The 23082-nt window shown below is 40.1% G+C and overlaps 1 protein-coding gene across 1 annotated transcript in view; it reads left to right on the forward strand.

Annotated features, from left to right (window-relative positions):
- Positions 1-23082, forward strand: part of CUL5 (cullin 5) — a 103743-nt gene that overhangs the window by 36766 nt on the left and 43895 nt on the right. The window contains exon 2 of the mRNA XM_073904055.1: positions 11726-11835. Within this exon, the coding sequence (XP_073760156.1) occupies positions 11726-11835 (110 nt within the window). The remainder of the gene's footprint in view (positions 1-11725; positions 11836-23082) is intronic.

The raw sequence follows: 23082 nt of genomic DNA on the forward strand, positions 1-23082 counted from the left end.
TTTTTCCCTTACTGTTTTCATCCTGTCTCTCCTCTAATTGTTTCTGGGAAACTTGACACTGATTTTTTTTTTCCTCAGCCTTGTGGGGGAGACGTTAAGTAAAGAACAATTTAGTAGTAAGTATAGTTTTATCTTATTTAAAGAGGAACAGTGAACACAGGAAAAAAGAAAAAGAGGCCAAGAGTTAGAATTTCAGCATTTGCTTTTATGGGACAGTACATCCCAAACTGAACTTACCACTTCTTCCAAGTCATTCAGCTCAAATGCAGTCCCCTGGCGTTTCTTCTGTGGTCGGTGCTCTGTCAGTTACTCAGGTCAGAAGTCTGGGAGCCACGTTGCATTATCCGATAGGTAAAACAAGCACGTATTTAGGGTATCCTGCTCCCATTAAAAAAAATGAGAAAAGAATGTGTGGGTTATGTATGTTTTAAAGAAAATGTTTTGGACCTCTAATCTATATTTTAGAATTTGGTATCCTTTGTATTTTGAATTATATTGGGGAGTACCAGTGAGGGGAGCGGCTCATAAGTCATTTGAGAGCTTAGCGCTTTAATGCTGCTTTTGTCGAGTCATTTTCAACTTTCTCTCATTCCTGTATCTAACTACCACCAAATCCCGTTACTATAGGAGAATTAGAAACAATAGTAGTTACAGTAGGAGTCCCTAATAAAATAAAGATAGCCAGCACTTTATTTCATCCACGTTTAATTATTTCATCCACGTCTCTCAACATTTTACGTGTCTTATTAAATCCTGTAACAACCCTTGCACATAGATAACTTTGTTAAATCCATTTTACTTCGATGAAACTGAAGCACAGAGAGTTTAAGTAACATACTCAAGGTCACACAGTTGGTAAATGGCTAAGTCATAATTCTTTCCTTACAAAACCGCTTCATGGACATCTCACCGGTAGCACCTTGCCTCCGTGTAGGGCTTCATCATGTATTGCTTATATGCACTGTTGTGGAGGCTTCCTGTTAGACTGTTCTAGTTTTTCCTTCAATGAATTTATAGGTGATCATTTAGAAGTTAAATGTAATCATGCCAATAGCCAGTGGCTGTTTCCCCCCCATCCAAAGAATTTTTATTTAATGTTTTATAATCTGTTACTGTCATTTATTTTGCTTAAATACTTTCTTACTTTCTGACACAAAAAGGTGTTCCAGGATCGTCTCTGCCCCAACTTTGGAATTAACATTTTTCTCTAAGGAACCTTTTCATGGAATATGGTATTGAGAAATCAGGATCTGGATGCTAGGTCTGCTAATTGCTATTGGGGTGTTGCTTCTCCCAGGCCCTCCCGTCGGGCTGAGCTAGGACACACGTGCACCCACGTGCTTGCGCACACATACACAGCCTGTGCTGATTTCTGTATGTTATCGAAACCAGTGAGTTCACCCCAGTCCTCCCAATTCCAATAGACTCATTTCTTCCTTTTCCCTTTCCATATAATGTGACTTCTTTCTCTGACAGTGAGAAATCTCATTGACACTGGCTTTTGGACTGAGTTATTCAGGAAGGAAGGAAAGAAGGGAGGAAGCTATTACAACATTTTTAATATGTATAGATATAAAATTAGCTATAAATTCCTTAAACTCAGAGTTCTTTAACAATTAAAAGATAGTTACCAATTAAATACAACACTAAAAGCTCAGTAATATTTAAATGAACAACACTAGCATGACGATTTTTAAAGCAAGATTTATTCAAATATGACCTATATACAGAAATGCCTATAAATCGTAAATGTATAGCTGGGTACATTTTTTATAGAGCAAACATACCTGTATAATCAGCGCCCATATCTAGAAATAGAATAGTAACAGTACCCCTGAAAGCTCCCTCTCTCTTGCCCTGTCTGAGTCTCTAGTTTGGAACCCTCGCCCCAGGGTAATCACTATGCTGACTTCGAATAACTGTAGATGTACTTTTTTCATGAACTAGTGTGTACTCTTGGGACTTTTTTTGCTCAGCATTATGTCTGTGAGGTTCCTCTATGTTATATGTTAAATTTTTATTGCTGAATAGTATGCCACTATTAGGAATAGTTCACAGTTTATTCATCCTGTTGTTGGTGGACATTTGGGTCGTTAATAGGTTTTCACTATCGAGAATAGAGATACGATGTACTTTCTTGTACGGGTCTTTGGTAGATGTATGTTTGCAGCTCAGTTGGAAGTATACCCAGAAGTGAACTTGGTGCGTCACATATAATACATATATTTAGCTTTCATGGATCCTAAGTAGTTTCCTAAAATAGGAGTACCAGTTTACACTCACCAGAAGGATGAGAGTTCTGGTTTCTCTAAATTTTCTCTAATACTTGGTATTGTCATTCTTTTCTATTTTAGCCTTTTTGGTGGTGTGTAGTGCTATTTCATTGTGGTTTTAATATGTATTTCCCTGATGATTAATGACGAGGGGTGCTTTTTCACATGGTTATTGGCCATTTAGATATTGGCGTTGTAGAGGGTCTGTTCAAGTGTTGTGCCGGGGATTGGATTGGATTGTTTTTCTTCTCTTACTGATTCTTACAAATCTCTATATATTTTGGATAAGAGCCCTTCTTGGATATATGTGTTAGAAATAACTTCTTCCACTATGTGGGTAGCTTTTTTGCCTCCTTAATGGTACCTCTTAAGGAACAAAAGTTGTTATTTTTAATATTATACAGTTTATGGCTAGTGATTGTTGTAAGGTCATACAAATGATCCAGACCCTACTTCTGTTAATAGCTTATTTAGCTTTTTAAAACAAAAACAAAATTAAGAATTTATTGTTACACTTTTGAGCCTCAAAAATATATCCTGGGACCCTTCCAGGAGTCCCTTAACCACAATTTAAGAAATACTGTATTAGAATGTGAGTTCCTTTGAAGACTTTTCATTTGTAAGTCCAATGATTAGCATAATTCTTCAAGTACATTGGGCACTCAGATTATTTGTTGAATGAATAAATGGAATAAATGAATGATGAAGCCCCCCAAATAAGTTACTTTTACCAGTACTGTTACTTTTGATGTTCTTTTTTTTCCTTAAATTAGTTGTTTGGGTTTCTAAAAATTTAGGCACTATCAGAATTTGTATAAAATTTTCCTCTATAAAAGAAACATAAATATTTTAAAGGGAAGTGTAGTTTGAAATTTATCATTTCATTGGAAAAAGATGTTTAGCTTTTTGGAAAAGTGTTGTCTTCTGCCCCATGTTTAAAGATAAATACATCTTTCATATGGTGCTTCTGCCTTGTGGTTTTTAGGTAATTGCCACTGAATTTTTATAATCATAGATTTTTTTTCCTGCAATTTTTTTTTTTTTTAAGTGAAATTAAGTCAGGGGTTGGATTCTGGCCCATAGGTTGCAAGTCCTTCCATTACACATTCAGGAAAGACCCAGGGAGTAGTTAAGAATAAGGCTCTAACAGGAGAACCTGGCTGGCTTATTCAGAAGAGCGTGTGACTCTTGATCCTCAGGGTCATGAGTTCAAGCCCTGTATTGGGTGTAGAGATTACTTTAAAAAATAATAAAACCTTAAAAAAAAAGAAAAAAGAAAAAAAGAATGAGGCTCTAACCTAACTAAACTGCTTGGATTTGAACCCCAGCTCTGCCTTATTGTCTGTAATCTTAGGGAAATAACCTAACCCAATCTCAGGGTATAGTGTAGTTTTTTTCATTTATAAAGTGAGAATAATAATATCACCAAACACAGAGGGTAGTTATAAAGATGAAATGAATTAATACTTGTAAATATTTAAAACCATACCAGACATAGTAATCAGATATTGTAAAGTAAAATGATCAAAATTGATGGAATGAGTTATATTGAAGATTATACTGAACTTAAATAATAGAAGTTATAAATAGCTGAACTCAATTTATTTAGTTATTGGGTATTCAAACTACCCATCGAAATGTAAAGGAAGCTATTTAGAGATAAGATAAGGAAATCCTCTTTTGTATCACAGTTATCACATGTAAAAATTTTATTGACTGTAACCCCAAATTAGTTAAGTGCCATATATTTGCAATGAAAGAAATAGTACAAAATGTAAGGGAATGATTAAACAAAAACAATAAAAATATAATGAAGTTTTTTAAATTTCAGCCTCTGTAGTGTCAGTGTTAAGCATCCTACTCTGATTACCCTCTCCCGTCTTTCTGACTCATTTTAATGTTCTCAGTCCAGTAATCTAGCTCCACTAAGGCCTTTAATTCATTGATTCTACCACCTTATTGTATAGTGTCTGAGATCTCTTGAATTGATAGTTTTTATCAAATTAGGAAACATTTTGGTTTCTATTTCTTCAGATAAACCCCCCCCCCCCCACCTCAAGACTCTGGTTATATGTAAGTTAGGTCATTTGATTTTGTTCCATAGCTCCCTGATAATCATTTTTAGAAATCTTTTGTTTCTGTGATGTTCATGGTTTCCTCTATTTTCTTGAACTTGTAAAGTATATAATAGCTGGTTTAACGTTATGCTCTACTGAAACTATCATTCATGTCATTTCTGGGGCAGTTTCTGTTGATGGGTTTTTCTCTTGATGATGGGTCGTATTTTCCTTCTTTGCCTGCTTGGTAATTTTTGATTAGATGCTAGACATTGTGAGTTTTATGTTTTGGGGGCTGAGTTTTTCAAATATCCTTTAAATATTTCTGGATTTTGCTTTGACACAATTAAGTTACTTGGAATCAGCTTGATCTTTTTGAAGCTTGCTTTTGAGTTTTGTTAGAGTGGGTCTGGAACAACACTCAGAGTAGGAGTACTCTGGCTCCGCTGTAGATGCAGTGCCTTTCTGAGGACTCTCCCTAATGTTAAGGAGCATTTCTACCCTGGCTGGTAGGAGCACAAACTGTTCTTAGCCCTTTATGAGTCCTGCTGGTTGTTCTGTCTACTCCTTTCTAATGGACCTTTCCCCAGTCTCTGATAGTTTTCTCACATGCACGTGTAAGTCAGAATTCAGTCAAGGGCTCAAGGCCACCTCTCTGTGTATGTCTAGTACAGCTCTCTTTTTTCTTTTTTTTTTTTTTTAAGATTTTATTTATTTGACAGAGAAAGACACAGCAAGAGAGGGAACACAAGCAGGGGGAGTGGGAGAGGGAGAAGCAGGCTTCCCGCTGAGCAGGGAGCCCGATGCGGGGCTCGACCCCAGGACCCTGGGACCATGACCTGAGCCAAGGGCAGACGCTCAACGACTGAGCCACCCCGGCGCCCCCAGCTCTCTTTTTTCTGTCTGCATCACAAGTTTTTGTCACCTTGTCCTCTCTAAACTCTGGCTCCTAAGTAAAACGTCCAGGCTGTTTGGATTCCCCTGCCTGTGCTGGAAACTCTCTCTAGGCAGTATGTTGGGCATTTGTAGGGCTTGCCTACGATGGTTTTCCATCGTAGTACTCGGAGTACTACCGGAAGTACTGTCTTGTACTGCCCTGTGGCTCTCTAGTTGTTGAGGCAGGAGGGGGAAACCTGGCTGTTGTTACTCCATTGTGGTTGGAAGCAGAAGTCTGTCTCTTATCCCGATGTCCTTTCTCTCAGTTTTATGGGCGTTAATTCTCTGTTCAGTCATTGTAATCCCTCCCTTGAATACACTTTGACTCCCCTGCTCCTCTCTCATTTCACTTGGGAAAACCACAACCCTGGTTAAATCATCTGCCCACCTTTCAGTGCCAGCACATGTGTGAATGTTGCAGGCAAAAAAGACATATCTGTGCTATTTGTCACTTTAAATCCATGACCAGAGTCTGTAAGTGAGCCCAGTCACACTACCATAGCCATTTATTCTACTTCGCTAGATATCTGTTTCATATCTTTTCTCTCAAAATTCTAGCACCTCCTCCCCCATCTTCCAAGGCATTTTTGTTTTTTCTACATCACTGAGAAATTGAAGCAATCAAAAACGAAGTTTGCAGAGTGGCACGTACATCATCTCCCCTCCTACCAACATCGGCATGTGTGCTCTGCCTCCCCTCTTAGTGAGGAGTCCTTTCCTCCCCTCTGCACTCTAGGCCCCTTTCTCTCTTGCCTACCCAGGGCAAATTAAATTTAAATTCAAATTCTCCAGCAGTTTCCCTCCTTTTCTCCCACATCATCACTAGTACATCCTAGAACGTGCCCATCAGTATAAAAACATACTGTATTTATCCCATCATAAAAAAATTTTTTTGACTCCCTCTCCCCGTTTCAGCTCCCATGCCATTTCTGTGCTCTCGTACAAAAGTGCCAAGAGTTTTCTGTACTTTCCCAGTTTTTTTCCTTCTTTTTCTCTCTTAATTCCACTCCAGTCAGGCTTTTATCCTTAGCGCTCTAAGAAATGCTCTTCTATGATTAATGTGAAGTCTCTGACTTCCATGTTGCTATTTCAGTACTCCTCCTGCATAATCTTTCAGGAAAACGCGCTGCACATGATCACTCCCCCTTTCTTGATATGCTTTATTCCCTTGGTTTCCAGAATACCAGTCTTAATTTTCGTGCCACCTCTGTGGTTGCTCCTTCTGTCTCTTTTCCTGGTTCTTACTCTTCTTCCTACCTCTTAATGTTGGATGCCTAAGGCTGCAGGCCTGGGTCCTCTTCTCTCTTACGTTGGTCCAGTAAGATGTTTAAAAACCCATCTGCACTCCAGTGACTTCCATATTTTAATTTCCTGACCAGACCTTTCTCTTTTAATTGTAGAGTTACTTATGAAGCTGTATATTGAACATCTTCAAGGGGCTGTTGAGTAGATGTGTCAGACACAGCCCGTCGGAAACCAGACGCCAGGGCTTTGCTTCTGAGCCTGTTCCGTGGGCGGTGTTTCCTGTTCCAGCTGATGGCAGTGCCATGCTTCTTGCACATGTCAAATGACAACGAAAACAATGCAGTAACGAGTTTGATGTCCTTGACTCGGGGGAAGATGATCCATGGGTTGAGGGAGTGCAGTGCCTAACAACCTGTGGAAAGAGTACTCTTCCGGAAGGATCTGGGGCAAGGGCAAGGTTTGTAGAATGTTAGAAGAGGTGGTACAGAAACAGGGCCTGATTGGTTAGGACGTTGGAGATTTCCTTATGAGGCGAGCAGGCTCTCTTCTCAAGGGTGAAACAGGCTTACTAAAGCCAAGTTGGAGGGCTGTGATTGGTGTTAGGTTTCCTTGGCAGTGAGGTTTTCCCCACAAGTGCAGGCTGACTTAGGTTTAGATTTGTGACATGGGCAGGGCTCCTGGAGTAGACTTCATTTTGTGGGTCTTGATAGATCAGACAAAAGCCTTAGAGTCCGGCTTTACTCTGTTCTCTCATTGCAGATGCAAACTGTTGGGAAATCCTACTTAGTGCCACCTTTAAAACATAAAATGTAGCTACTGCTCCCTACTTCCATTGCTGCTATACTGATCCAAGTCACTGTCACCTCTCACCTTGCCTTCTAAATTTAGACTCAGCTTTAGCTCTTGTCCCTTATAATGTATTTCTAACATAGCAATCAGGAAGGTTTTTAGATGTAAATCAGTCATGTCCCTGCTTGCTCAGAACCCTCTCATTGTTTCTCATATCACTTGTAATAGAAGCCACCGTCTTTGTAATGGTCTTCAAGGCCCTGCAAGATCCAGGCCTCTTTTGCTTTCCCTGACTTCCTCTGTTCTTTCGTCTATCCTTACTCTGCTCTACCTTGAATACGTCGGGCATGCTTCTACCTTAGGGTCTTTCCAGTGGCTGCTTCCTCTGCCTGCAGTACCTCTCCCCTCACATATCCCTCATGACCAGCTCCCCACTGGCCCCCCCAGAGCCTGTGTGTTTGAGAAGAAGAAAACCTGTGAGGGCATTAGTTGGGCTGAAAGGAGTGAAGGATAGAGGAGCAGGGGTACGGCAGATGTTGAAATCTTGGTGAGAAAGAGCCAGTGGGCGAGATAATCCTAGATATACTAGCAATTGGTGAGTTCAGCCTACTGTTACTATGAGTAATAATGAGAGAAAGCAGAAGAGACTTTGTAGCAAATTAACAGAGATGAGGGAGTCTTCAGTTAGCCAATGGAAATGTTCATAAATCAGGGTTCATAATTTGAAAGTTCCTTCACATAATGATAAGGTACACTCTTTCGTAGATAGATTTGGTGTTCTGCTGCTTAGTTATGATTTAATGATACGCTCTTCAGTTTAACAGAGAATAGGCCAAAGAATTGCTTGAGCATTATTTTTTGACTAGAAAAGATTAAGAGAAAACATTTCAGTTATTGAATTCCTCCTTTAATTCAGTATTAGGGGGAACATGTTTCTGCAGTTAGTCTTGTATATTTCATCAAACAGATAAACCAAAATGTGTTTCCTGTTATTTTGCCATAGCTAATAGGTTTCAGAGTCTAACAAGTATTTAATTTACCCCAAACACCTGTTTACTCCAGTCCTTTGTACCTTTTCGATTTTTTTTTTTAAAAGATTTTCTTTATTTATTTGACAGAGAGAGACACAGTGAGAGAGGGAACACAAGCAGGGGGAGTGGGAGAGGGAGAAGCAGGCTTCCCACCGAGCAGGGAGCCCGACGCGGGGCTCGATCCCAGGACCCTGGGATCATGACCTGAGTCGAAGGCAGACGCTTAATGACTGAGCCAGTCAGGCGCCCCATCCTTTTTGATTTTTAATTGCAGGATTTATACTATGTTTAATTTTATGAATTGCCAGAATTGCTAAGGGAAATAGACTTAGTTGATGTTATAAAGTATCTTCTAATTAAGGGGCTATATAATGATTCTCCATGTCATAGTCAAGAAAACTTTTTATGGTTCTTTCAAATTTGTTTATTTGCATGCTCCTCCCTCAGAGGGAACAGTAGAAAAAGTGAAATTTGTGTACTAGCCATAAGGTTAGTACACAAATTTTATGCCGTAGAATTACACATCTGATTCTGAATTTCTCCATAGCCAACACTTAAGAGCAAAGTTACCTACATGATTCACTAAAGTCTATGAGGTAAAAATGAACTAGTTGTTCGGGGGAAAGCACAGCTAATCCCAGTACAAAATTTTGAATGAATATCACTTGTGGGTGCTTATAATAAGAATGTTGTGATTAAAAAAGGTACCTGGGGCAAGACAGTACAGTCACTTTTAGGATCATCAGTGTTCATGGATATAGGAAGTTAGCATGATGTGGCTGTGATATCTGTCACCTCATTGATCAGCAGGGTTGATTTGGCTGATTTGGCTGATCTGGCTGATGAGGCGGGTGTCCCCTCCTTCCCTCACCACTCGGTGTGTGTTCCTCCCGAAGCTGCAAGCTTGGTTAAAGAGGATGACTCTCCCCAATAGAAGATGACCATTCTTTGGTCAAGGATATATGAGTAGCTACACCCCCTGCTAAAACCTCCAAACAAGCTCTCAGGGTACATTTGTAGGAGAGCGTAGGGTAGTCAAGCTTGCACGACTCCAGACATTCAAATGCAGCCCTGCATGTGACTGTTTGCCTTTCTTAAGAAGTTTAAAAGAAAAAAAAACAAAAACAAACAAACCAGTGTCCATGGACGTAAGACGCATCACTTGCTTTCACAAGAGTTTGTTAGTGGTTCTTAACCTGTTTTTGGTCATAGATCCTCTAACATTTTTATGTAGTTTTATCATGAATTTACTAAATATGCTGATTCTGAACTCAAGAGATTCTGATCCCAGTAGGTCTGAGTTAAGTTTTAGAAACTTATATGTGGGGGCGCCTGGGTGGCTTGGATGGTTAAGCGTCTGCCTTCAGCTCAGGTCATGATCCCAGGGTGCTGGGATCGAGCCCTGCATCAGGTCTCTGCTCGGTAGGGAGTCTGCTTCTCCCTCTCCCTCTGCTGCTCCCCCTGCTTGTGCTCTTTCTCTCTGTCAAATAAACAAATAAAATCTTAAAAAAAAAAAAAAAAGGAAAGAAAGAAACTTATATGTGAAACTGCCACACTAGGTGATTCTGATATAGGTTCTTGTTAGACTACATGTTTAGAGACCTCTTCTGGGTTATAATTTTAGGGAGTTTGCAGATTCCAGGTAGTTAGTCTAGAACCTTATCTGATACGAGTGAGCAGCATCTTTAAGAACGTTATATAGTAAAAACAATAATGAGTTCCGTAGGTGTGTTTGGAAATTTTTCATAAGCATGTTAGGAAATGAATGACTTGTGTGGACATTTATTGGTGAAAGCAAGTCACGTGGCCACAGTAGTAATGACTGAACACATATGCTCTCTCTCTCTTTTTAGTAACGTAATGAATTGATGACCTCTTTTTCTTAATATTCAACCACTTCACATTCGTGGGATTAAACCATGTGTGATTATGAAATATCATTCTTTTGATATGTCACTTGTTTAATTTGCTAATACTTAAGATTTTTGCACCTATGTCCTTGTTGAATTTGTCTAGAGTTTCCATTTCCTATGCTTTTCTCACCAGTTTGATATCAGGGCTTTGTTAGTATTAAAAAGGAGGATGGGTATTTTTCTGGGTTTTTGTTGTTGTTGTTGTTGTTTGTTTTTTCTCAGTTTTCAGAGTTTATATAGAATCTCATTATACTTTTTGTGGGGAATTTAGGGCAACTATAACATTAGAAGGCACAGTCTTTATACACAAGATCCCCCTCACTTCTGATACCAGCTACAAGTTTGTGGAGGGTTCCCAAAACCACCCTGAGGTTCAATAATTCATTAGAAAGACTCATAGATCTTACAGACTCATAGATCATGGTATGGCTTATTGTGGAGAAAGGATACGATTAAGATCTGTCAAAGAAAGAGTCGTACAGGGCAGAGGGTAGAAGGTTTCTAAACACAGAGCTTTCCTCGTCCTCCCCTGTAGTCAGATCGCATCTCTCTCTAGGCCTTATTAACGTGACGTGTGTATGGAGTACTGCTAGCCAGAGAAGCTCACCCGAGCTTTAGCATCCAGAGTTTGTTCTAGATTTTTATTTTTAAGTAATCTCTACACCCACCATGGGGCTCAAACTCACAACCCTGAGATTAAGAGTCACATGCTCCACCTACTGAGCCAGCCAGAGTTTTCTAGAGTTTTTTTTTTTTCTTCTTAAGGTTTTATTTATTTGTCAGAGAGAGGGAGAGAGCACAAGCAGGGGAAGTGGCAGGCAGAGAGAGAGGCAGGCTCCCTGCTGAGCAAAGAGCCTGATGTGGGACTCGATCCCAGGACCCTGATCATGACCTGAGCCAAAGGCAGATGCTTAACCGACTGAGCCATCTAGGCCTCCCTTTCCGGGGTTTTTACTGGGGCTTCGTTATGTAGGGATGACTGATTGATTGCTTGTGGATAATCTCAGTCTCCATTTTGGTTAACCCAAAACCACCTTCCAGAGTTACAGTAGTGTTTCTGGATTGGTCAGCCCCAACCCTAGGGACTCTATGGGTATGGCCAGTTCCCTCCCTAAATCACATTTGTTAGATTATCCAGTTTGACCCAAGGTTACCAGGCAAACAACAACTCTCTTATCAGACACACACTCTGAGAGCCCAGAGATTACCTACTACAAGTCGAGGACAAAGACCAGACTTTCTCCTTGGGCAAGGCCAAATTCTTTATACGTTTGTACAATTAATTTTCTTTTTCATGGTGTCTTCCTGTGATTTCTTGAAACCACATTAAGTTAATAGGGATTCCATTATGGAAAACCGATTGTTTTAAATTTAAAACCTTGCATTTCTCTAGTTAACTCTTGAAAGACAAAAATAACGGACACTTTTGATTTAGCTGCATTTAAATTAAACTACTTTTTATCTTTTTTTTTTTTTTTAAGAATAAAGGTTCACTTCAGTTTGAAGACAAATGGGATTTCATGCGCCCGATTGTTTTGAAGCTTTTACGCCAGGAATCTGTTACAAAACAGCAGTGGTTTGATCTGTTTTCGTAAGTAATCTATTAACTCTAACTTTTTGCTAATGTAAAGGAAATTTTGGTGATGCATTTCTATACCCAAATGGAATGCTCACTTTAGACTGGACTGTTTACCTGTTTACAATTATTATTAGTCCAAGCGCTCTTCTGTATTCAGTGATTTGCTAGGGGGACTCCATCATACACAGCTGTGGTTTATTACAGCAAAAGGATACAAAGCAAAAGCAGCGAAAAGGAAAGCCACCTTGGATAAAGTGTGGGGAAAAACAGGCATAGGCTTCCCAGAGTACTTGTAGAATCACATAGGAGACAGGCTCTCCAGCAACAGGATTGACAACCAATGTGATACGTTGTCTACCTGAGAAGCTCTTGCAGACTGAGCAATGAGAGTTTTTACTAGGGACTAGTCACATAAATAGCCTCTGCTTGGCATGTGCCCAAATGCCAGATTCTCAGAAAGATCAGGTGTTCAGTGTAAACCAAATAGCTTGTACAGTTAAGGCAGAGTGGGACATTCTTACCATCAGGAAAGTTTTATATCGGTAGGAAACTGTTGACCATTTAAAGTTAACTGATTATCAGTAGGATATGATGGGGCAAGGTAAGGCCAATCCATAGTAGTGATCTCAGTTATGTCTTTAGAGATCCTAGATTTAGCTAGTGAAAATAAATTCCATCAACCATGAAGTTTATTTTAGGAAACCAGGTGGATTTCTCTTCCTTTCTATCTTTTTTTTTTTTTAAGATTTTATTTATTGATTTGAGAGAAAGAGCATGAGCAGGGGGAGGAGCAGAGGGACAGGGAAAAATAGGCTGAGCAGGGAGCCTGACATGGGGCTCGATCCCAGGACCCCAGGATTATGACCCAAGCCGAAGGCAGATGCTTAACCATCTGAGCCACCCAGGCGCCCTTCTCCTTCACTTTCTATATGAACCTTTTTTACATGGCCTGAGGCATCAATTCAGGCACAGCGCCACTCTGGCCCCTAAGTTGAAGCGCACCTGAAAGCTTTCCAGGGTTAAAGCAGTGTCATGGTCATCAGAGCACATCCACGAAGAAGTATAATCTCAGAGGGCATATGTGGTACCCCAGAAGCAAAGAGTTTACGATTGTTAGGGTGCTCCAAGAGAGACATACGTTGGTCAGGTAGTATACAGTAACAAGGCCCCCCGTTTCCCTCCTCCCGGAGGACCTTTAGCTCTAGAGTTCTCATTCCCGTTCTGTTAATCCAGTTCAGGCCTTGTCTTCAGATGAACTGCCTGAAGGAGATTAGTCCCAAATTGTTTTGTTTATTCGTGACACCAGTGGATTTGCCTCACTAGTGTGGATGATGTTAGAAGGGTTGTGTGTGGAAAGCGTAGGAGTTGGCTGCTCCCTGCTGTCTCCGAGCCCTGGGTTTGATTTCAGAGCACCCACAGCAGTGAGGAAAGCCAGTGCTAGGAATTTGCCTTCAGGAGGACAGCAAAGCTTTGAAGAATCATTCTGAAAAACAAAAATCATTAATGTCTTCCTCCTCCCCTTTGCTTCTCAGATAGGTGTTTTTTCTTTCTTGTAAAACCAGTGTGTCCCATTCAGTAATGACAGCTTTTCAATTTTTTCCCACAATCATGTGGACTTGAAAGAGGAGCAAATGCATTTTTACAGAAAAGTATTTTTTTATTTTTTTATATCCCTTAACTAGAAAGATGTGTTTGGGTATTGGTCTGGATGAAATCTCAAATGTTTAGAAAATTTTAAGATAGGTTTATGTCACCTCCCATGCCTTTGTCCTGATCATTTATGTAGTGAGCAGCCTAGAAAAGATCCGCTCCTTTCTGGAGACAGCTGTGTTTAACAACCAAGTTGTTTTATTAAGGTGTATGCACAAGGACGGTGAGGTGAAGGTGAGGGAAGTAGAGCCAGGTTATTATTAACCCATTGTTGAAAACTGAACACGAGTCAGTCACCGTGAGACCTCGCGGAGAGGGCGTCAGGAGTCCAGTCTGTGAGGGGTGGGTCCCTGCCCTCCCATTGGCCGCTTTCGGCAGTCACCGCAAGTTGGGGGGGCAGTTAGTGTCTGTATCAGATAAATAGAGCCAGTCAGCTGCTTGACTTCAGATGGCGCCATCAAAGAATACGCCCTTCTCTGTAGGCATCTGGGAGTGATTCAAGTGGTCCAGGCAGAATCCAGGATGTTTTCAGTTTATGGCTCTGCAAAGGGTGTCTGAAATCTGCTGCAGTCCTCATGTCAAAGTGCTGTTCACTGAGCATGTGCTTGCTTTAGTTCAGCACAGCTTATGTTGAGCTTGAAACAGCCAGTAACAGACAGTATCAAATTTCAGCTCAGAATCCGATCCAGGCAATTAAGATCTGTGAATTCAGGATTCTAAAAAAGAGCAACTTTTCTTCTGCAGCGGCAGAGCCAAGATGGTGACACACAGACAGTCGTGCTCTAAGTCCAAGTGACAAGCAGGACTTGGCTAAGTAAGCTCTTTTTGTCTTACCGTCTAAGAGTCCAAATTGACTTGCTCAACAACATGCGCATCAGGCTGGAACATCATCAGCCTCTAAGGGTCAGACATCTGATTTCACAGGAGCTCGGTGGCAACTAAAAACTGCTTTTTAAGACTCCAAAAGTGTATTTCTAGCTGAAGGTTTCCTTTGTTTTTATGTTGTCTGTCTTTTCTCAGACATACCAATAGGTAAAAAATAATAGTAAATATCACCTTTTCTGTTCAAACACTTTAAATTCCAATCCCCTCACCAGCAGCTTAAGGCAAGGAAGTTGTGTCCACTGACTTTTTGGGGGACAGCCTTTCCTGATAGGTGCAACCCCTGTAGCATTTATGAAAGTACAAGCATGTGACATTTTACACCTTTTTTGATCATACATCCAGATGCCATAGCCACAAAATACAGAGCCGTCTCTTAAGCCTCCCCTTTCTTCCCGTTACACATTTATTCAGACCCCTAGTAGCATCGACATTAACGTTAGAGTTGCTGGGAGAGCCCGGCTGGAATGCAAGGGGCCTGGAGGGATTGCTTCAGCAGCAACCGTTGGGCCGAAGACGCAGCTCGAGTGGTTTCCTCTCCCTGCAAGCACCTCACCCCCAGCATTTTCTCCCCTGGTTTATCTAAATCTTTCTCCCACCCCAGGATCTGACTTAAATATTATTTCCCATGGCTCGGGGTGGCGGCAGGGAGAATAATGCCAACATTTGACATTTTTGGTTCACCCAAAGCTTAACTTTGGGCCTTTCCTCCTCCCAGTTGGAGGCAAGAACAAAACCAAAGGTGTTAGCCAGGCTGTGCTGTTTCTCCTGTCACTCGAGTCGGCATGGCTGAAAGCAGCCAGGCGATTGAGCGAGCTAACTCTCCAGGGGCTAGAGCTATTATTTTCAGCTTTCCTCGGTAACTCTTCTCTTTTAAAACATAGGCAACTCAGCTGCTATTTCATACCATGGATGACTTTATAGACACCCAAACAGCAAAGGTTCATCGTCCAATCACTTCATCCTTCCTTTTATCAGACGTTGCTCTCACCATGTTTCAGGGAGTCCCAGCTGGTCTAGTGAATCCCTCTTCTGACTCCAGTTGTGTCAGCAGTTTGGTGACCACCTTGAGGTTCAGTGATTGCTAGGAATACTCATAGGACTCAGATATGGTCGTCTTCATGGCTATGATTTATTACAGTAAAATGCAACAAAGGTGTGGGTGGCAAATCCAGGGGAAACCAGGTACATATTTCCAAGCATCCTCTCCCATTGGAGGCACACAGGAGACTCCAGCAGCTGATTGTGACAGCACATGTGAACGTCTGTCTACAGGGAAGCTCATTAAAGACAGTGTCCGGGGATTTAACTCGGGGCTGTCACATAGGTAGCCTCCGCCTGACATGAACTAAAGTCCCAGACTCCTAGATGAAAAGCAGGTATTCAACATAAGTCAGATTGTTTACCTAAACATTTAGGCACAGTGAGCGATTCTCATCAGGAAACAGTGAGAACCTTCACAAAATCCAAGTTCCCAGATACCAGCCCAGGGCCAGCCTTGTAAGCACGTCTTCCTAAGGATAGTGGTCTCAGACCTGCTCTAACTTTTCTGTGTATGCTCTAGTGGAGTACTGTATCGAGAGTTGTAGATGTGTGACTGAATAATCCATACACATTAAGCTGTTCTCATTTTTTCTCTTTATCACATAAGAAAAATCTAATTTCCCTAATGTAGAACTTGTTGCATAATATTAACTGATATGCATGATTCTGCCTTTTGAAAAATTAAAGTTCAATAAACAGCTAAGCCCTTTTAGAAATATATAGCATTCATGTGTACGTATATTTTTCTTAAATTATTTGATTAAACTGTTTTATGAATATGTTGAATGTGGTGGTTTTTTTTTTGTTTTGTTTTGTTTCTGTCAATTTGTGTTGATCATATCATTTATCATCTAGAATGATGCTTGTTTTCTGTGCACTTCTGACTGGGAGGAGGGTAATGTGTTGGTGTTCCCTGCTTAAAGTGCATTTCTAAGCAGAAATAGTCAATACCATTGTACTTGCTCTAGTTAATGGTCTCATCACATCATTTTTAAAAATCCCTGATCTCCTTGGAGTTACCCAAGGTAACTTAATATGTTGTCCTTTTTGGTTAAAGGATTCTTATATATCTTAACATGTCATCACCAAAATTGCAAGACCTACATTAATTAAAACCTTTCAAATTTTAGGGCTGCTTCGGTGGCTCAGTCATTTGAGTGTCCAACTCTTGGTTTTGGCTCAGGTCATGATCTGGTGGTTGTGGGATTGAGCCCCACATTGGGCTCCGTGCTCAGCGGGGAGTCTGCTTCCCCTCTCCCTCTCCCTTTGCCCCCCTACCCCGCTCGCTCGCTCTCTCAAATAAATAAATCTTTTAAAAATAACTGTAAAAAGAAAAAACCTTTCAAATTTTAGCCTGTTTGATCACGTAAATTAATAACATTCAGGTTGCTTTTATCTTTCTAAATTTTAGGTACTAAAATACTGTTATTAAACTCCATTGACTATTTCCTCCTTTTTTTCTCATATATCATTGATTCTCAGTATGAGTGCTTTTGGCATTTTAGGTGGTTATAAAAGATTGTCTAGCATATTGTGGGATGTTTATCACCTCTGGCTTTCACCATCAGACGCTCTAGTAGTGGACATTCCCTGTGCACCACCACCCCTCATTAGTGAAATAAACAGACAGACAGCTCTGGTACTTCTCCAAATGAGCTTCTGTGGGGATGGTATGTCCCTCAGTTGAGAACTACTGCTCTAGACACATACTTGGTTTGACCCTGGTCAGTGAAATTGAAGCCAGAATTAAATCATAAATTATTTTCAACTTGTAAGACTTTATTTTTATTTTCATTTTATTTACGTATTTATTTTAAGTAGTCTCCACACCCAGCGTGGAGCCCACCATGGGGCTTGAACTCACGACCCTGTGATCAAGACCTGAGCTGAGATCAGGAGTTGGGCATTTAACTGACTGAGCCACCCAGGCACCCCAAGATCTTATTTTTAAGAAAATTTATCGGGGCACCTGGGTGGCTCAGTCATTAAGCGCCTGCCTTTGGCTCAGGTCATGATCCCAGGGTCCTGGGATCGAGCCCCGCATCGGGCTCCCTGCTCAGCGGGGAGCCTGCTTCTCCCTCCCCCACTCCCCCTGCTTGTGTTCCCTCTCTCGCTGTGTCTCTCTCTGTCAAATAAATAAATAGATAATCTTAAAAAAAAAAAATTTATCTTCGGGGCGCCTGGGTGGCTCAGTCGTTAAGCGTCTGCCTTCGGCTCAGGTCATGATCCTAGGGTCCTGGGATCGAACCCCACATTGGGCTCCTAGCTCAGCGGGAAGCCTGCTTCTCCCTTTCCCCCTGCTTGTGTTCCCTCTCTCGCTGTGTCTCTCGCTGTCGAATAAATAAATAAAATCTTAAAAAAGAATTTTTTTTTTTAAGATTTTATTTATTTGAGAGAGAGAGATTGTGTGCACAAGTAGGGCGAGGGGCAGAGGGACAAGCAGACTCCCTGCTGAGCCAGGAGCCTGACGCGGGGCTCGATCCCATGACCCAGAGATCATGACCTGAGCCAAAGGCAGACGTTTAAGTGACTGAGCCACCCAGGTGCCCCTTTACTATAAATTATCTTAGAAGATATTTTTCTTGTGGGTGCCTGGGTGGCGCACTTGGTTGAGCGTCCGACTCTTGGTGGCTCAGGTTATGATCTCAGGGTCTTGGGATGGAGCCCGTGTCAGGCTCAAAAGCAATCCAGATTATTCTCCTGAGTCGAACTTCCAGACTCAAAGGGCCTATTGTTTTTTCTATAGGTCTGTCTCTTAACTTCTGTAAGTACTCAGTATTCAGATTGATAAAAATGTGTTGTTCATAGCTTCACACCAAAAATCTGAAAGCTACCATCAGTTTCCTGTTTTCTTACTCCCTCATATTCAATTGATGACTAGGTTTCATAGATTTTTATTGAATGTCTCTTGAATTGACCTTCTTCCCATCCCAGCTTCTTCCCCCACCATCTCATCTGAACGATTATGATGGTCTTCTGCCTCCCTGTCTTTGTTGTGTCTCCATGTGTCAGTTGTCCATTGCCGCATAACAGATTACTCTCAAGGTTAGCAGCTTGAAACACTGCACACTTACCCTGTCACCGTTTGAGGGTCAGGAAGCTGGTAGCAGCCTGATCGGGCGGTCTGACTCAGGGTCTCTGGTGAGCTGGCAGTGAAGCTCAGCAGCGGAGGTGGGCCTAGACTCAGGCGGGGCTGAGTGATCTTTCAGGTTACTCATAGGATTGATGGTAGGCGTCAGTTCTTCCCTAGCTGCTCAGTTACTCACCACGTGGGCCCCTCCACGGAGCAGTTTACATGTGGCAGCTTGCTTTCCCCGGAGTGAGAGAGGGTACTCCCAAGACAGAGCTCGTGGTGTTTCCAAAACCATAGTTTTGGAACTGACAAACCACCACACATGTCATGTGCTATTACTCAGACTGATGCTTGTACGCTGTAGGAGGGATCGGTACCTGGGTATGAATACCAGGAGACCAGGATCATCAAGGGCCGTCTTAGAGGCTGTACCTCAGAGGTAGAGGAAATCGATGATGCAGGTTTAGAAAGAACTCTTTAAAAACTCCAGTTTATGTCATAGAAGAAGAAAATGATAGAACTTAAATTGAAAATGAAAGTCAAGATGAAGAGATCGTTGAAATAAAATAAAGAGCTAAAACATAAAGGAAGACCAAATCAGTGATTTGAAAAATAAAAGCAGAGTTCTCCCTGGATGTAGAGCAAAAACAAAGTATGGAAGATAAAATAGAAATAAAGAGATAGGGAAGGCAGATCTAGAGTTGGGTAAATTGGTAGCAGAAGGAGAGAACAGAAATCAGAGAGGGAGGGAATAGTCCAAGAATACAAGATGGAAACTCCCCAGGTGGAAACGCTTGCCCCTTCCCGCCTATCCCTACAAGTCTTAATACTGAAAGTGCTAGCAAACATGCTGAGATATATCTTTTAAGGAGTTTCAGAATTCCAAGGATAAAAAAAATACCCCGGTTTTCTTGCAGTGAGGAAAAACCGTTAACTCTCAAACAAAGCAGACTGTCCCCAACACTTTTCATTGGCCAAATTGGATGTAGGAGGTTGATGAAACATTTTCTTTAAATATTTGAAGGGAAATTGTTCCAAACCTAGTATTCTGTAGTCAAGTTTGTAATCAAGTTTAAGATAAAATAAGCATATTTTCAGACAGGTAAGGATTTAGAGGATTTAAGGATCCTGCAGAAATGAAATAGGTACCCTTTCTTCTGTTACCAACATTGGTCATTAAGAAATTGAGCTTTATTAAACTAGACAGAAGGAGGTGCTCCTAAACTAGGAATCTTGATCTTAAGATGAACATAAATAGAAAATGGCAGACGTGATCCATCCAAAATTATAAGAAAGTGGAAACCAAAACATTTTAGCTGCTAAAAATTGTTCCACAGAAACCAGCTAGGAAGCAGAACACGAACACAGTGCTCCAAACTGAGTTTGGTATCCTCATACAACCATTTAGGGTAATTTAAGAAATCTTGAATCAAAAATTCAAAAGCTGAGTAGAGAAATCAACAAAAGTAGGAGGAAATAAAATGAAAATTGAACTCAGAAAACAAATAGAAAAAGTCAAAATCATATCAGAAATTGATAATCTCAGTAGATGAAAAAACATGAAATGTTTCTTAAAAAACTAGAAAAATAAAAAATTATTCTTTAATCTGATAAAGGTCATCTGCAAGTATTCTAGCAGTAGACATCATCCCAATAGTGATACATTGGAAACCTTCTATTTAAAATTGGGACTAAAATAAATTGTCTATTTGCACACTGCATTTCCTTTTCCTCTAGATTTTGAAATTTGTTGCCATGGCATGATAAGTAGTATATTTATATTGTACATGTGGGTATATCTCGTATTTCATCCCTAATCCTACATATTTTTCTTTAATCTGGTCTTTAAGGAGTTCATCCATTTTATTGGTCTTCTCATGTAACCAAATTTTAAAAATTACTTTAATAAGGTACATCATATCAAAACTTGTTCGGTCCACCTAAGCAGAGCTTAGGTGCTGAGGAGTTTATAGCTTTTAATGCATACGTTAGAAAAAAGAGGTTGGAAGTCAGTGATCTGTGTGCTCATTTCAAGAAATGAGGACAAAGCCTAGCACATTAAAACTAAGGAAAGGGGTGCCTGGGTAGCTCAGTCGTTAAGCGTTTGCCTTTGGCTGAGGTCATGATCCCACGGTCCTGGGATCAAGTCCTGCATCAGGCTCCCTGCTCGGTGGGAAGCCTGCTTCTCCCTCTCCCACTCCGCCTGCTTGTGTTCCCTCTCTCACTGTGTCTCTCTCAAATAAATAAATAAAATAAAAAAAAAAAACTACTAAGGAAAGTATAAGGAAGGAAAGACAAAAGCCAAAATTTATGAAATACAAAATAATTGTGCACAGAGAAAAGGAAAAGGCAAAAATTAGTTCTTTGGGAAGAATAATATTCAATTTATTTTCATTATCAGACCCATAATTTGCTTTTTTTTTTTTAAGTGGGCTCCATGCCAATGCAGGACTTGAACTCAACCCTGAGATCAAGACCTGAGCTGAGATCAAGAATTGGACACTTAACCGACTTAGCCACCCAGGCGCCCCCATGATTTGCTTCTTTATTAATGTCTTCTTTCTGGTTACTTTGAATTATTTTTTTTTCTGTTTTTTTTTTTTAAGATGAATTCTTAGTTCTTTTATCTTTTTGTTTCAAATGAAAGCATTCAAGCCTATACATTTTTTTTCTTAATACTGCTTTTATTGTTACCATAGGTTTTACAGTGTGAAATGTTTTCCTTTTTATTGCTCTCTCGGTTGTTAGTAAATTTTTTTAAATAATCCATGCATTATCCAGGGACTTACTTTCTAATAATGATGTCTTTTTTGATCACTTACTTACTTACAGATTATGATCAGAGAAATAGCCTATAAAAATATCTTTAAAAAATTTATATGGGTGCATACGCTCTTAGGAAAAAAAATTTTTTTTTCTTTTTTAAAGATTTCATTTTTAAGTGATCTCTATACCCAATGTGGGGCTTGAACTGACAACCCTGAGAGTAAGAGTTGCATGCTCCACCCACTGAGCCAGCTAGGCGCCCCGAAAAAATTATCTTTTTGATGGTTGTAATGAGAATCTCTAATAAATCTTATTTATTGATTGTATTTTTAAATTCCTCTTTGTCCTTAATTTTTTTTTGGTCTAGATTTTCAAATGTTAAGAGATCTTGGGATAGACACTGCTGACTAGCTAAGCCACACCCATTCCTGGTTTTTTTGCTTTGTGTACTTTCCATGCGGCTGCGTATTGTAATATTCACTTCTTCAGGTTCCCTTGCTGTTTGGGTCACCATGTGACACCGTTCCAGCAAATAGGTTTACAGGAAGGCTTCTGAGAAAGGTTTTGCTTTTCAGATGAATTAAACTAATGTACCTAGCGCAGCCCTCCTCTTCCACCTTTAAACCCTCACGGGGATAAGAGGTGCTAAAGTAGCAGAGTGGAGAGAGAAAGATGCTTTTCTCAGTCTCTGATCAGACACCAGCAGCTGTCTTCCTCTCGACTTCTAGTTATTTAAGAGAAATAACATAATAATCGGAGCCACCGTTAATTGAATTTAATGTTTTAGCTAAATGCATCCTCATTAATATAAGTAAGGATGTTTTAAGTATTCCATTGTATTTGTATCAAGTTCTTTCATTCCTAATTATTTTGTCATATTTTAATACAGACATATATTTGATATGTATATGTATCAAAAGTAACAGAAATAATGTAAATAGTTGGATATATCTTCATAAATAATGCTTTTTATCATTACATAATATTTCTTTTCTCTAGTTCTTTTAACCTTAAATTCCTATTTGGATAAATGAATATTGCCACCCTGCTTTATTTGGTTTGTATTTGCCTGGTATCTCTTAAGACACACTGTCTTTTTTTTTCCTTAAAAAATTTTTTTTGGTAAATTGTACATTACATAAATTGTACCACTTGAACCAATTCCGTGGTATTTTACAGTTCATTGGCATTGAGTACGTATACAATGTTGTGCCAACGTCAACATTATCCGTCTTTTAGAACGTCTTCATCATCCCACACAGAAGATCTGAGCTCTTTGCCTCTATGAATTTGCCTATTCCAAGTTCCTTGTATAAGGGAAATCATAACACTGTTTGTCCTTTTGAAGGACATACTGTCTTCTAATGGGATAATTTATTGAGTTCCTATTTAATGTTACAACTGATATTCTTGTTTTATTGTTTCTCTAACTTTATCAGTTAGTAGCTAATCTTGTTTCTTCATTTTTTGTTTATTTTTGTTAATTTGAAAGTTCACTTCCATTAGTGGTTACATTCCTATTTCTCACTCTCCATCAGAAGCATATAGTGTTACTATTAATCAAAAGCAAAATACCTGTTTTTTATACCAGGGTCACACTTTCTCTTTTGCTTTCTTTGTACCCAGGGAAGTTGAAACCTTTGGACTACTTCTTACCTCTTGCTTCTTCTCCCATCTCTTCTCTCTATTGCTTACAACCTTTGAAAAACCTTTACTTTGTCCCTTTCCCACCCACCCTGATTTTTCTATATAGTTAAGTAGTTAAAATGAATTTTGCTTACAACATGTCCTTTTTTTAAAAGCACTTTGGGTGGGGCGCCTGGGTGGCTCAGTCGGTTAAGCGT

This window comes from Callorhinus ursinus, unplaced genomic scaffold (assembly GCF_003265705.2).
Source record: "Callorhinus ursinus isolate GAN/ISIS: 27379988/994484 unplaced genomic scaffold, GSC_fseal_2.0 scaffold19, whole genome shotgun sequence".
Taxonomy (NCBI): domain Eukaryota; kingdom Metazoa; phylum Chordata; class Mammalia; order Carnivora; family Otariidae; genus Callorhinus; species Callorhinus ursinus.